Below are 12,263 nucleotides of genomic sequence, written 5' to 3' on the forward strand. Positions count from 1 at the left end.
GCCTCACCACACTCATCATCATAAATTTCTATCTTTTGTGCCTTCTACATCTACCCTATTTCACATTGAATATCTTGCTCCGTCTCCAATCACTGCAGGCCTTGATATAATGTCTGTCTCCAACTTCCTTAAATGTTGCCTTTCCTGGGTTTTCTCTTTTGGCCCTTTCTTTCTTAAATCTATTTCAACCAAAAAGTCTCTCTCTCTCTCTCTCTTGCTCTCCCTGACACCAGGGGCTGTCACCACCATCCTGGGCTGTGTGAGCAGGAGTGGAACCAGGAGAAGGGTGGGAGTGACGATGTCGTGCTGCTCAGCACTCGCCTGCTGCCATCCCCGGTGTTGGGCACAGGCTGCAATGCAAGAACCACCTGGACCAAGTGCAGCGAGTTTGGTGTAAGGTGGCCAGGACAATGAGGAGGTTGGAGCACTTGGCTGGAGAGGAGATGCTGAAGGCCCAGGGCTTGCTGAGTGTAGGGAAGAGAAAGCTTATGGGGAGACCAAAAATCATCTCTCTTGTCATTATGATCATTGAAGAGCATCCGGCCATGCTCTCCAGCCCCGGGTCAGTAGAGAAAATTAAAAAACAGAGTTACCCATTGCATGACTAAGAATATTTAAATTGAGCTTTTCTTAACATCCTGTGCAAAATCATCCCCCCACAAGGCCCTCCCACAACCAGCCCTGAGCAACATCTCTCTTTTGGGGTGTGTTGGGAGAGGATCTTCAGGGAAATAAATGAGAGAAAGACATGGGCTGCAATGCACAAGAACTTTAATGAGTCTAAACAGGAAAATTAGGTCAATCCAAGCTGAGATAACAATGCAGAGAGCACCAGAGGCAAACAATAGTCCATTGTTTTCCAAGGGGTGCTTTCCAAGCAGGTGCCCACACAGGCGGTGGAGCCAGCAGCTCCTCCCCAGGATGGCTGAGTGTGGCTCACAGCCCAGGGGAGCACAAGGCAACAAGGACACAGGAGGGAAAGGAGAGAGTGGCAGAGGGCACAGGCAGGGATGGGCCGTGCTTCCCGAGAGCCCAGGCTGGCCCTGTCCTTCTGCAAGGCATGGGCTGGGCTGGCTCAGTCCCTCAGGAAGCAACAAGCCGATGCTTCGTCCCCAGGGCGGTTCCACCCTCTGCATCCCTGGCTTCCTTCCCCAGGGCCATCGCCAGCAGCTTTAGCAGGGAAGGCCCCTCGTGCCACAGAGGCCACTGCCCAAGCCTGAGAGGCCAAAGCCCCCGGAGCTGATGGGCACTCCCTGAGAGCTGAGGATGCTGCCAACAGCAGCCGAGGTGGAGGATCCCACCACGGTGTTCTGTGGGAAGGAGCTGAGGATGGGCCCGGGCAGGGTCACCACCACAGGAGAGGGTTCGATGACGACGGTGGAATCCTGGCACTGCCGGACACAGGGCTCATTGCAGCTGTTGGCCAGCGGGGTGGGGCCGCAGGGCTGGCAGGGCCGGCACGGGGTGAAGCAGGACATGTCTTGGGGCTGCAGGTGCACCTGGCAGACAAGACATTGAGGAGCAGAGTGCAAGGAAGGGCTATGTCAGAGCAGTCTGTTGGCACACCACGATGAAGAAAAGCAAAGAGAAGGAGAAGACCACAGGAGGCTGCTCAGACAGGCCCAACAGCCTCACTCTTTGCTCAAGGCCCCAAAAATCTCCCAAAGAGCGACCAAGCCCAGACACTTCCACACCTGGGCCAGAACTCAGGAGAAACTTCAGCCAAAACCCAGCCTCTCTGCATGCACAACTTCTGCCCCTTCCCTCTCCCATGACAAGCAGTTCTCAAGAGCCCACATGGGATTAAAGCAAAGAAGGGGATCAGAAAGCTCAAAGGAGCAAGAAAAGAAAGGGCTTCAGACTCACCTTGATCCCAAGGAAATGGAGGTGAGAGGAGTGGATGAGAGAGCGAGGAGAAGGTGCCCCTTTTATACTGCTCCTGCACCGCCCCAGGCCCACAGGCACTGCACAAGGGCAGTAATTTTCCAACACATTCACCTCCAAAGAAAAATATCCTCCCTAATGCCACACGTTGTGGTTTGATTTCCATAAACACTGCCATTTCATTTCCTCATTTCTCACGTGCTTGCTCTGTGTTGCAGCTCCTTTCACGTGTGCCAAGAGAGGCCTGAGGATACCCGGGGTCAGAGCGTGTCCATGCAGGCACAGGATGTGCCCCCCGTGCCAGAGGGTCCCGTGCACGCAGGGGATGTTGGCTGGGGGCAGTGCCTTGCCACTGTTGGCAGCTGCTTCTGCGGGGACAGGCCCAGCTCTGCCCTGCCCCGCACAGAGCAGCAGAGCATCCAGAGCCTCCTCTCCTGGCACCACGTCCTGCCTGCTGCTCTCTCCCCGCTCTCACCTCACTCCAATGCCCACTGGCCACTGCTTCTCCACGGAAATGCTTTCCTCTCCCTTCGTCCTGATGCCCTTTGCTCATGCAGAACATTAGCTGGGCTGTCTGAGTATTCCAGGGTTGGGTTTACAAAAGCCAAGGCCCAAGGAAGGACAAGGGAATGCCTTCAGTAGGCAAATTTCCAGGGAGAGACTCTCCCTACCAGTGACAAGTCACGCTCTAATATTGGGTTGGCCGTGTGTCAGCCTTTTGGTGGGAGGCCAAGGCAGGAGGGTGGGATGTCTGCAGGCTTTGTTCCAGGCAGGGCTGAATTCCCCTTCAGCAAGGGCAGCTCCATCCAAGCACTGGGAAAAGGGTGCTTGGCAGCTCTCTCACATGTCACACGTGTTCTCAGCACTGACAGCACGTATTGGAAAAGTGGCCTGTGCTTGTGTGTCATCCAGGTCAGGCTCCACATTGTGCAGCCAAAGGACATCACAGGTGAGGAGAGAGAGGGAGGAACAAGGAATGGTCCAGACACCCAACACCTCCCCCGGATATTGAGAAGCCCAATGGCACAGGGCTCTGCTTGAGACTTGATTCCTGCCAATGATCAGGGAATTATTGACTCAGAGAATCATGAGGATTGGCAAGGACCTCCAAGATCATTGAGTCCAACCATTCCTCATGTGTTCCTGCAAGTCAAATCCTTGGGCTTCTCATCCTTTAACATGAAAGGGATCCCCATGACCTAGTGGGGATGTCAGAAAGGAGGAAATGAAAAGGCAGCGTTGATGGAAACCAAAACATGCCCTGTGGCATTAGGGAGGATATTGTGCTTGGGAGATGAGTCTGTAGGAAAATTGTTGCCCCTGTGCAGTGACTGTGGGCCTGGGGCAGTTCAGGAGCAATATAAAAGCAGCTCCTTCGCCTCACTCTCTCATCCACTCTTCCTGTCTCCAGCTCCTTGGGAATAAGGTGAGTCTGGAGCATTTCTCCTCCTCCTTGTCCTCCACCAAATGCATTTCTAAGCACATTACTTGTGTTCAGCTGAGCACTGGGGCTCCTTGCCATGGGTGAGGGAAGGAGGCAGAAGGTGTGGCAGAGACAGACACTGGGGCTTGGCTGAGGTGTCTCCTGAGCTACTGGTCAGGTGGGGATCTCCATAGACTTTGTCATGATTTGGGGAGTCTTTGGCACTGAGAGAAACAGGGTCATCCTCATGGTGGGCTGAAAGGCTGCTTCACACCCACTCCTTGTACTCTGCTCCTCTCTGTCCTCTCTGCCAGGTGCACCTGCAGCCCCAAGACATGTCCTGCTACACCCCGTGCCGGCCCTGCCAGCCCTGCGGCCCCACCCCGCTGGCCAACAGCTGCAATGAGCCCTGTGTCCGGCAGTGCCAGGACTCCACCGTCGCCATCCAGCCCTCCCCAGTCGTGGTGACCCTGCCCGGGCCCATCCTCAGCTCCTTCCCACAGAACACCGCCGTGGGATCCTCCACCTCCGCTGCTGTTGGCAGCATCCTCAGCTCTCAGGGAGTGCCCATCAGCTCCGGGGGCTTTGGCCTCTCAGGCTTGGGCAGTGGCCTCTGTGGCACGAGGTGCTTCCCCTGCTAATGCTGCTCCCTGCATGGGAGCCTCCACCTCGATCCCCCTCTTTTCCCTCTTTTGACTCATTAAATTCTGCTGCATCCCAGCCCATGCCTTTGTGTCATCCTTTGCCCTGCAGACCCTCTCCCAAGGCAGAGAGGCTGCCCTGGGGTGTTTCTGGGAGGGGGTTGTTGGGCTGGTTTTGCACTGGCTGTCAACACAGGCTGGCATTGGCTGTGCTCAGTGTGCACTGAGTGACTCTCTCGGTTCTCAGTTTCTCTGCCTTTTTGGGTGAGGATAGAGCTTCCCCACACATTCCAGGGACAAACATTCACTTTGTTTGCACTTCTTTTTCTTTTCCTTTCTCAGCTCAACACTGTGACATAAGTACTCCGCAGTGAATATGTTACTAACCAGACAGAGGTACTGGATTCCCTTCAGACTCCAGGAGATCACACGGATCCGAAAGGTTTCTGAAAGGGAAGGACACAGTGCCATGGTCTGCCTTCTCACAGACCCATGTTATCATGGGATCATAGAATGGGTTTGATTGGAAGAGATTGTTAAAGATCATCTCGTCCAAACCTCCTGCCATGGGCATGGGTACCTCAGCTCCAGCTAGCCTATTCCAGTTTATAACTCCTGCCCCTTGTCCAATCACTTGATATAATGTCTGTCTCCAACTTCCTTACACCACCCCTTGATGTACTGAAAGGCTGCAATAAGGTCCCCCAGACCCTGCTCTTTTCCTGACTGAAAAACCTCAACTGCTTCAGCTGCCCTTCAGAGCAGGGGTGATGCATCTGTGTGACCATTTTTGCAGCCCTACTCTGCGGGGCAGCTCTCCATCCATGCACCCCACAGTCCCTATTGATTTCCAGGATTGCCCAAAGCAGTGGCAGGACCTTGCACTTGGCTTTGTTGAAGTTCCCATGTTCCACATGGGACCATTCCTCAAGTCTGTCAAGATCCCTCAAGTCTGTCAAGAGGATTTAAACCCTCCCCTCTAGTGTAGCTGTTGCTCCCCTCAGCTTCGTGTCATTGTTGAGAGTCACAAATCATTAAGGTTGGAAAAGACCTCCAAGATCATCACCTTGGCCGAATACCCCTATGGCAAATAAACCACATCTGAAAGTGCTACGAGGGTGTACCTAATGCCATTGTCTGTGTCACTGATGATCACAGACACTGAGGGCTGTCACCAGCATCTTGGGCTGTGTGAGCAGGAGTGGAACCAGGAGAAGGGTGGGAGCAATGATGCTGCTCTGCTCAGCACTCGCCTGCTGCCATCCCCCGTGTTGGGCACAGGCTGCAATGCAAGAACCACCAGGACCAAGAGGCGCAAGTTCACTGCAGGGTGGCTGGGAGGAGATCAGACCATTTGACTTAGGCAGAGGCACTGCTGAGCATGAAGACAAGAATGGTTTGGTCAGAGAGATAATATTCTTGGAGTAGACAGGGTCAGTGGAGAGGTTTGGTTCATTCTATCCACCTGTGAGACACTGAACTCTTAAGGGATAATGACTCAAAACATTCCCCCATTTGTGGAGACCAGGGTGCTTTGGTGAACTGGGGGAGGTGAGCTTTGGATGGCCAACCTCTGATCTAATAAGACAGAGGGTGAATGATGGGCTTCAAACAAGATAGGAGGTGGATGCTGGTGCCTCCTGTCACTCTAAGTTGCCCTCCCTTGCACAGACCACTGGGTTGTGGGGGTCCATCTCCTCCCGCAGGGGAAGCACCAGGACATTCGTGTGTGGCCTGACTGTTCATCTCTGCTGATGAGCCATATTGGGCCAAAAACAATGCAACTGAGCTGGGTGTGATGGGCAGCTGTGTTGTCTTAGAAGTGTCAAGGGCTCCTGAACATTACATGATGCAGTGTGAAGTTCCCTGCTCCAGGGGAGGAACCTGGGCATATCTGAAACAGAGTGAATATAAACCCAATAGAAACCCAATAGATTTTGTGTTCTGTGGATTTTCCCAGGGACTTTTCCGCACCACTTCTTTGAGACTTCCCCCACAACCTGACAGGTCCAGTCTGCAACCACTTTGACCAAGACTGCGCAGCAACCAAGTCTCATCACAGGGCCTATGGTTGCAGAGATTTTCACAAGCTTGCCCTTTATCTCTCTTCCTTTATTTTGCCTTGTGCACGTCCCTGGGTGATGTGGTTGCATTTTCATCTTGCAGTGCTTTCATGTTGTTGTGTTGCTATAGAGAATAATAACCAAAATGGCTACAGACGTGTCTTCCTGTGCAATCACATTGTTCTACAATAAACCCTCCATGTGTGAACTTACAAACACGGAGCATTCAGTATTGGTTCTCTCTAATCAATCTCAAGGGATGTATTAGCAAGAACCTGCGTTACCCCCCACCTTCTGCAGTGGGTCGTAACACAGACACATGGAGAAGGTTAGAAAGCAGCAATACTGTGATAAAGCACATTTAACTCTCCTGTCCTAAAAGGCACTGAGACACCTTCTCCTGAATCTGTCTCACAGAACCATTCCAGAGCAACACTTCTCTCCCTGGGAATCTTGGGAGACCAATAACAGGGAAAGGATGACACAGAGGCATGGGCTGGGATGCAACAGAAATTTAATGAGTCAAAAGAGAACAAACAAGGTCACTCTGAGTGGAAGCCTCAGTGCAGACAACACCAGGGTCACCTAAGAATCTCTATCACATGTCTGTGGCAGAGATCCCAGCAGAGATCTGCCTGATCCAGAGAGGGAGCAGGGCCAGCAGCTCCTCCCCAGGATGGCTGAGTGCGGCTCACAGCCCAGGGGAGCACAAGGCAACAAGGACACAGGAGGGAAAGGAGAGAGTGGCAGAGGGCACAGGCAGGGATGGGCCGTGCTTCCCGAGAGCCCAGGCTGGCCCTGTCCTTCTGCAAGGCATGGGCTGGGCTGGCTCAGTCCCTCAGGAAGCAACAAGCCGATGCTTCGTCCCCAGGGCGGTTCCACCCTCTGCATCCCTGGCTTCCTTCCCCAGGGCCATCGCCAGCAGCTTTAGCAGGGGAGACACCTCGTGCCACAGAGGCCACTGCCCAAGCCTGAGAGGCCAAAGCCCCCGGAGCTGATGGGCACTCCCTGAGAGCTGAGGATGCTGCCAACAGCAGCGGAGGTGGAGGATCCCACCACGGTGTTCTGTGGGAAGGAGCTGAGGATGGGGCCAGGCAGGGTCACCACCACAGGAGAGGGTTCGATGATGACGGTGGAGTCCTGGCACTGCCGGACACAGGGCTCATTGCAGCTGTTGGCCAGCGGGGTGGGGCCGCAGGGCTGGCAGGGCCGGCACGGGGTGTAGCAGGACATGTCTTGGGGCTGCAGGTGCACCTGGAACAGAGAGCAGAGAGGACCAGAGTACAAGGAGTGCGTAAGGATCCAACTGTCATCACACCATGAGGGAGCAAAGGCATGAGCTGGGAATAAGAGCTGGAGGCTGTTTGTGGAGGCACATGAGCTCTTCCCCTCACACAAACCCCATCAAGAGCTCAAGCCCAGGGACATCCCCAACCAGCCCAAAGCTGGGGCAATACTTCTGCTAAGACCCAGCAGTCACACACCTCCCCCTCCTTTCCTCCCCTCACAAAAAGCATCTCCAAGATCCCGCATGGGACAAAGTCACAGGTATGTGTAGAGAAATCGCAGAGAAGAAGGAGAAAATGAAGTATGGGCTTCAAACTCACCTTGTTCCAAGGAGATGGAGGTGAGTGGAGTGAATGTGAGAGTGCGGAGAAGACCCTGCTTTTATACAGCTCTTGCATTGCCCCAGGCCCACAGTCCTGCACAAGGGCAGTAATTTTTCAACAGACTCATCTTCAAAGGAAAATACCCCACACAGTGGTAGTGATTCACCTTTGTTTCCATCTACGCTGCCATTTCATTTCCTCATTTCTGACATTCCTGCCCTGCATTGCAGGATCCTTTCATGTTCTGTGATGAGAAGCCAAAGGATATCCCAGGCAGAGTCATGTCAGTGGGGGCACATCACCCAAGTGCTGGAAGGGTCCCACGAAGGCAGGGAATGTTGGTCTTGGGCAGTGAAAAGCAACTCTTTGCAATATCCCTTGCAGGAAGAGGCCCTGTCTTGCACCGCATGTTAGAGAGCATCCAAATACTGCGCTTTTTATGGACATTTCACTTGCTTCTGTCTTTTCCCTCTCTCTCTGCTCTCTTCAAGGGTCACAAGCTGCAGCATCTCTAGGCAGCCAGGCCATGCCAATGTTTCATCTCTCTTCCTCTTGATGCCCTTTGCTCTGGAGGGGATGTTTGCCAGGCGTTAGGAAAGCCAAAGCCCACCTGGAGTTGAAACAGGCAAAGGAGGGGCAATAAGAAGGTCTTCTCCAGACAGGTCATCAGTAAAGGGAGCCTTGGCCAAAGGCAGCCCCAGTATTCAACAGGGCAGCTTCCCTGAGGGCAGGGGATACAGGAAAGGTGGAGATCCTCAAAGGTTCCTGTCCTTGGTTTTTACCATCAGGAATTGCTGTCAGGAATTGAGGCTCCTGATACTCCTTGGAACATCTAGAACAGAAAAGGCTTCCTCAAGCAGAACAGAATCCGATGGGGGAACATTCAAATACACTGGTCTGAAATGAGTGTCTGTGAATTGATGTTATGTGTTCACTGGTTCCAGTACAAAGCCTTTCTCAACTCCCTTTGAAAGTCACAGCAACCATGGAATGCACCTGAGAACTGGAAGAAAGCCAGTGAGTGTCTTGTCTTCACGAGGGGCATGAAAGAGGAGTCAGGGAATAACAGGCCAGTCAGACTTGCCTCGATATCTGGAAAGGTGATAGAAAAAATCACTACGAAATCCAACATGAAGTGCTCAGGGACATGTGCGCAGCAGAAGCACCCTGGATGCAAATCCGGCTTTCAAACTACACCAAGGACTGATGCACTTCCCTGCCCTGCAGACATGGAGGCAGCTGGGACGCTACCCAGGAGGGAAAGGGAATGCCTTCAGTAGGCAAATTTCCAAAGAGAGACTCTCCTGACCCATGGTGAGTCAGGCTCTAATTTTGGTGTGAGGCCAAGCCAGGAAGGTGTGATGTCTGCAGGCTTTGTCCCAGGCAGGGCTGAATTCCCCTTCAGCAAGGGCAGCTCCATCCTAGCCCTGGAAAACCATCTTCAAGCACTGGGCTGTGCCCAGACCCACAGCTCCAGGCAGCCCAAAGGCCATTGTCCTCAGCCTGACCTGCTCGGCAGCACTGCCACAGCTCAGGGTGTTCTCAGAATTGACAATGTGTGGCAGGACTTTCTGTGTCCTCTACGTCACGGTGCAAAGAGTGCAGCCAAAGTGCATCATGGGGTGAAGAGAGGGGGAAGAGAAGGTGCTGTCTCAGAGCCAACACATCCCTCAGGCAGTGAGGAAGTACAGAACTCCACATGGGTCAACTTGAGCCTTGATTCCTGCCCATACCGATGTGTTCCTGCACAAGAAATCCTTGGACTTGTCATTCCACTACATGATAGAAGCCTCCATAATTTAGTGGGAATGTCAGAAATGAGGAAATGAAATGGCAACATAGATGGAATCCAAACTACAACCTGTGCCATTGGGCAGAATGTTTTGCTTTGAGGTGAGTCTGTAGGAAAATTACTGTCCTTGTGCAGTGACTGTGGGCCTGGGGCAGTGCAGGAGAAGTATAAAAATGGGCCCTTCTCCTCACTCTCTCATCCATTCGTCTCGCCTCCATCTCCTTGAGAACAAGGTGAGTCTGAAGCTTTTTCTCATCCTTCTCCTCCTCCCATGGGATTTCTCAGCCATGCATGCTTTTTTATCCTATATAGATTCTTGCCATGGGAATGGGAAGGGGGCAGAAGGTGCGACATGGGGAAAGCTGGGGCTTGTCTGAGGTGTTTCCAGAGCTATGGGCCAGGCAGGGATTTTCCTTGGTAGCTCTTGGCAGGGCTCTTCTGAGGAAAAGGAGAAGCCTGTGGGTCTCTCTATACAGCCCCCAGGGCTTGTCTCCTGTTCATGCCTTTTGTCCCCCATTGTGGAGTGACAGGTTGATCCTTACGCCCACTCCTTGTACTCTGCTCCTCTCTGTCCTCTCTGCCAGGTGCACCTGCAGCCCCAAGACATGTCCTGCTACACCCCGTGCCGGCCCTGCCAGCCCTGCGGCCCCACCCCGCTGGCCAACAGCTGCAATGAGCCCTGTGTCCGGCAGTGCCAGGACTCCACCGTCGTCATCGAACCCTCTCCTGTGGTGGTGACCCTGCCCGGGCCCATCCTCAGCTCCTTCCCACAGAACACCGCTGTGGGATCCTCCACCTCGGCTGCTGTTGGCAGCATCCTCAGCTCTCAGGGAGTGCCCATCAGCTCCGGGGGCTTTGGCCTCTCAGGCTTGGGCAGTGGCCTCTGTGGCACGAGGTGTCTCCCCTGCTAAAGCTGCTGGCGATGGCCCTGGGGAAGGAAGCCAGGGATGCAGAGGGTGGAACCGCCCTGGGGACGCAGCATCGGCTTGTTGCTTCCTGAGGGACTGAGCCAGCCCAGCCCATGCCTTGCAGAAGGACAGGGCCAGCCTGGGCTCTCGGGAAGCACGGCCCATCCCTGCCTGTGCCCTCTGCCACTCTCTCCTTTCCCTCCTGTGTCCTTGTTGCCTTGTGCTCCCCTGGGCTGTGAGCTGCACTCAGCCAGCCTGGGGAGGAGCTGCTGGCACTGCTCCCTCTCTGGATCAGGCAGATCTCTGCTGGGATCTCTGCCACAGACATGGGACACAAACTCATCTGCCCCTGGTGCTTCCTGCACTGGATTCCTCTTTTGGATTGACCTGTTTATCTCTTTTGACACATTAAAGTTCTTCTGCATCCAAGCCCACATCTCTGTGTCATCCTTTCCCCTACAGATATGATCCCAAGATGCCCAAGCAGAGCAGTGTTGACCAGGGGTGGTTTTGGGAGGGTATTTCAGGGATGTTCGTGCAGGGATTGTTCACATGACGATTGTTAACTCTCCATGCAGGGTCCCTGCCTCTTGGACACTCCAGACACACAGAGTCAGGAGGAAGGGTGTTTGGGAAGGTTAGGGGTGCATGGGGCACATGGAGAGCCTTCACTATTCCCAGAGGGAAGGATGGAAGAGTGTACTGAGCCCTTTTCAGCCTTCGCAAATGAGTAAAGCACCACTGCAGATCATGTGTGCAGGAAGACACAATCCTTTGATAGATCTAGTCCATCTTAGGCTTCTGGAAACAGTTTTTTACATATTTTTTGCAGACAGGACAGGAAGAGACAAGCTTCTCTGTGCTTGAAAAAATCTTTTGTTTATATTTCCACTCAAGAGAAGCCTACACTGTTCTCCTGATGTACAGTTATGATTCTAAGGTACACTATCTCTTGTACCTTAAGATGATTCTGCTCTTGCTGCTACCAGAGAGCACTAGTAAGTTTTCAATCACCTGCTGGAATTAAATTAGGCAACTTTCAGGTGAGCTCAAGCTGGTGCAAAGAAATCCCCAGGCAATGATGTCCCTGTGACTTGGGCACCTGCCCCCCACATGTGCTCACACACACCTCTTGGTTCAAGTTTTGGTCCAGGGTCTTCTAACACCTTGCTGAGTTCCTTCTCCAAGTCAGTGCAGGGGGACATCCGGAGCTTACAGAGGTGCAGCTTCTGCTGAGGCTGCAGCCTCTTGATCTCCTGCTCTGGCTTCTGGCGCACCGGGGGGCTAAAACAGCCCCAGACACAGGATAAACACAACTGAGCACCCAAACCATCACTGTGTTATTGTTGCAAAATGTGGAGTATATAAAATTTTCTTAAGAAATGATGTTCTTTGATGTGTGATCTTTGTATACTTTCAAGCCTAATCGACAAAAAGAGAGATTTAGTCTGTGAAACAAAGAGCAGCCAGCAAGCTGTAAGTGACATCCAGGTGTTAGAAAGACCACTTGTTCCTAGAATTGCCTTGCTAAGGTTTAGAGTTGGACAGGCTTCACTGATCTCATACCTAGGGAGAGGTTAACAAAGCTTGTGAAGGAGGACGAACCACTGATAGCGGGCACAAGGAATGCAGAATTTACGGCCTTCAAGGACATCTGGCAGAACTCCCAAAGTAAGGAAGAAACCAACAAAGCCAACTCAGCAATTGTGTTGAAATCAGCTCCAAGTCAGTAAAAGGTAATTCTGGCAGGGGCAGATCATGGCCACCAATGCACGGACCACTGACCCAAGAAACCCCCTGACCCAAAGGAAGAGAAAGACTGAGCATGTGGACTAATTAGCATGAGAAACGAGAGAATCATTAACCAATGGAAGAGAGAATGCTAATTAATAAGAGAACTGTGTTACATGTAGCCAATGAACACTAATTACTTTGTTTGCTA

General features: G+C 52.8%; 1 protein-coding gene and 2 pseudogenes across 1 annotated transcript; 1 reads left to right on the forward strand and 2 right to left on the reverse strand.

The window, feature by feature from the left end:
* Positions 1 to 754: 754 nt before the first annotated feature.
* LOC125330572 lies at positions 755 to 1,947 on the reverse strand (annotated as a pseudogene).
* Positions 1,948 to 3,126: 1,179 nt separating this feature from the next.
* LOC125334628 lies at positions 3,127 to 3,963 on the forward strand (annotated as a pseudogene).
* A 2,858-nt stretch (positions 3,964 to 6,821) lies between these two features.
* On the reverse strand, positions 6,822 to 7,711 carry LOC125330563 (feather keratin 1-like). Its single transcript, XM_048313783.1, has 2 exons — positions 7,619 to 7,711; positions 6,822 to 7,265 (listed from the first exon to the last, which is right to left on the reverse strand). Exons 1-2 carry the CDS (start codon positions 7,694 to 7,696, stop codon positions 6,939 to 6,941), a joined length of 405 nt encoding a protein of 134 aa, XP_048169740.1. The 5' UTR covers positions 7,697 to 7,711; the 3' UTR covers positions 6,822 to 6,938.
* Between the last annotated feature and the right edge of the window lie 4,552 nt (positions 7,712 to 12,263).

The sequence above is a fragment of the Corvus hawaiiensis genome, chromosome 1 (assembly GCF_020740725.1).
Source record: "Corvus hawaiiensis isolate bCorHaw1 chromosome 1, bCorHaw1.pri.cur, whole genome shotgun sequence".
In the NCBI taxonomy this organism is placed as follows: domain Eukaryota; kingdom Metazoa; phylum Chordata; class Aves; order Passeriformes; family Corvidae; genus Corvus; species Corvus hawaiiensis.

Coding starts and splice junctions, on each gene's coding strand:
- LOC125330563 (XM_048313783.1), bottom strand. CDS start 7,696: ATGCAAGAGCTGTATAAAAGCAGGGTCTTCTCCGCACTCTCACATTCA. Junction 7,266..7,618: donor CTCCATCTCCTTGGAACAAG/GTGAGTTTGAAG, acceptor TCTCTGTTCCAG/GTGCACCTGCAGCCCCAAGA.